Source organism: Gadus morhua, chromosome 7 (assembly GCF_902167405.1).
Source record: "Gadus morhua chromosome 7, gadMor3.0, whole genome shotgun sequence".
Classification (NCBI taxonomy): Eukaryota; Metazoa; Chordata; class Actinopteri; order Gadiformes; family Gadidae; genus Gadus; species Gadus morhua.
In genome coordinates this window covers 6,348,066-6,350,565 of record NC_044054.1, presented here as the reverse complement: position 1 = coordinate 6,350,565, position 2,500 = coordinate 6,348,066, and the positions used below count along the sequence as shown (strand labels likewise).

At 46.8% G+C, this 2,500-nt stretch overlaps 1 protein-coding gene across 1 annotated transcript in view; it reads left to right on the top strand.

Annotated features, from left to right (window-relative positions):
- Nucleotides 1-2,500, top strand: part of prox1a (prospero homeobox 1a) — a 44,315-nt gene that overhangs the window by 41,536 nt on the left and 279 nt on the right. Inside the window, exon 7 of the mRNA XM_030361650.1 lies at nucleotides 1-2,500. This exon is cut by the window's left edge and continues 21 nt beyond it; it is cut by the window's right edge and continues 279 nt beyond it. Within this exon, the coding sequence (XP_030217510.1) occupies nucleotides 1-165 (165 nt within the window). The 3' untranslated portion in view covers nucleotides 166-2,500.

Genomic DNA, 2,500 nt, shown 5'->3' with positions numbered 1-2,500 from the left:
GTGGCCCAGGTGACCCTGAGGGAGTTCTTCCTGGCCATCGTGGCGGGGAAGGACGTGGACCCGTCCTGGAAGAAGGCCATCTACAAGGTTATCTGCAAGCTGGACAGCGACGTTCCGGACGTCTTCAAGAGCCCCGGCTGCCTGCAGGAGCTGCTGCGCGACTGACTGAGCCCCCTCCCCCCGCACGACTGGCTCCGCCCCCAACAGACTGAACCCGCCCCCCGCAAGACTGTAGAATCGCTCCCCGAACGACAGGCCCCGCACCCCTCATCACATGACCTCGAGGAGAAGGCTCTGAACATTGTCATGTGACTACAATAAGGACGCTTTGAATGAGGTCATTTGACCACGGGGAGGAGGAGTTAAATCTGGTCATGTGACAACAGAGGGGCGGAGATAACTCTGGTCATGTGACTAAGAGGAAGTGGCACCGGACATTGTCATGTGAGTACGAGGAGACGTTGCCCACTGTGATCATGTGACTAAGGGGAGGCGTTGCCCATTGTGGTCATGTGACTAATAAGAGGCGGAGCCCACCATGGTCATGTGACAAAGAAGATGAGAGGATGGAGGAGGAAGAGGAGGGGGAGGTGGAGAGACTGACAGAGGTAGTTTGGTGATGATGATGAGGAAAAGGTCCCTCATGTGACCCCAATGAGGAGGAAGAGGAGGAGGAGGTGGAGGAGGTGGCGGTGGATGTGAGAAGGTGGGGAGAACTGTCCTCCCCCTATCCACCACCACAATCTAACCCAGCACCACCCCCAGCCTCACATCAGCTACTGAGCAAGGTTATTCGACGATGATGATGATGATGATGATGATGATGATGATGATAACCTCACTCCCCCCCTCCCCCATCTCCCTCTAAAAAAAAAAAAGAAGATATTATCAAAAGACTATTATAGACGTCGGATCCAACGGCTGCACGGTGATTTGTGACATCATCAACGAGGGACGGATCCTTCCCGATGTCGGACTGTGTGGGCGTTAGCTATAAACAACGGCAACAAATATGTTCAGCAAAAGGTTTTTTGAACTGAGAATAACGAACGTTACAACTTCTCTCCTGGAAATTGTCTCTCCCTGAACAGAGCAGTTCCGAACAATTTTCTGACCCCGGCGGGAGAAATATGCACTAACGGACGTGGCCGGACATTTATGAGAAATCAACGTTGACTGAAAAACGTATGTCTCTCCCGGAACCGTCTCTGAACAGAATAGTTCCAAACTTTTTTCCCGAACCGGACGGGAAAAAATGCACTCGGACGCAGATGTGAAATCGACGGCGACCGACAAAGACAGACGGTAAAAACATTTCCCTACCGTTTTGCATCCGATAAGAGGAAAAAGGAAATATGCTTATTATCCCCCAACGCTGGACAAAAGAGACACAAGGATGACAAAAAAGAAGATAATATATTCAAATGTTTTTATCGTTGATGTTTTTCGGTTTGCAGCACTGATATTCTTTTTTTTTCCGATCTTCTCAAGTGATGTTTACGATTTCTCTCTTTCTATACAGTGGGTGGATACTTTGTTCACCTGGGAACGCACACACACACACAAACACACACAGGGGCACACACACACAGGGGCGCACACACACACTTTCTCTAGAATAGAAAAAGCACAGTTGCATTCCGAATTTTTCACGTTTGACCTGCACCTAGGAATTCTGGGCAAAAAAATATAATTCTTTCTTCTTCTTGTGATGTGAGGCTGGTGTTTGTGTTAAATGCTCACCCACCCACGGAACCATCCCCCCAAGCCCCCCCCCCCCCCCCCACACACACACTCACACATCACCAACACCACCACCACCCCATCTCACCCTCAACAAGGTGCAGGAACTTCCAGTAAGACCAAACTCTGTCAGACTTAGTGTGGGTTCAAATGAAACACTTGTGTTAAAAAACAAGGATAAGGAGGTTATGAAAAAATATGGAGAGATTCTGATATTGTCCGATATTTTATCGTGAAATATCTTCGAGATGTTTCGATCTTCGTAACGTGTATTACATACACAAAATCCATCGGAGAGCAACACTTTTCTGGGTTTATCTGTGTTTATTTGCTAATATATGTATCTTTAAGAGGGATAGGATAGCGCACATATATAGGGTATAAGTAATTTAAGTTACGGATTACTATGTGTTTTCACAGCTAAAACAGAGCATTTTCTGTGTTTGTTTGTATTCGCAAAAAAAACAAAAACTTTTATGTTTTTCAAACATTAGCACGTTGACGTTAACAGATGTGAAGCAACCCGATCAGCTCCCAATCTTTCTCCCATCGGCTCTTAAAGGAGTCCTCTAATTAAACGCGGTTCTATAGTGTATCTCCAGTGGATTCTATGTAGTGACTGGAGCGACCGGAGTAACAATGCACGTAAACTTCGGAATAAAAACATTGGGTTCAGAGAATTACCAACGAATGACAACAACAACATTTGAAGTACCGGAATACTATCCCAGCATCTGACCCCATATGTCTTGCGTGA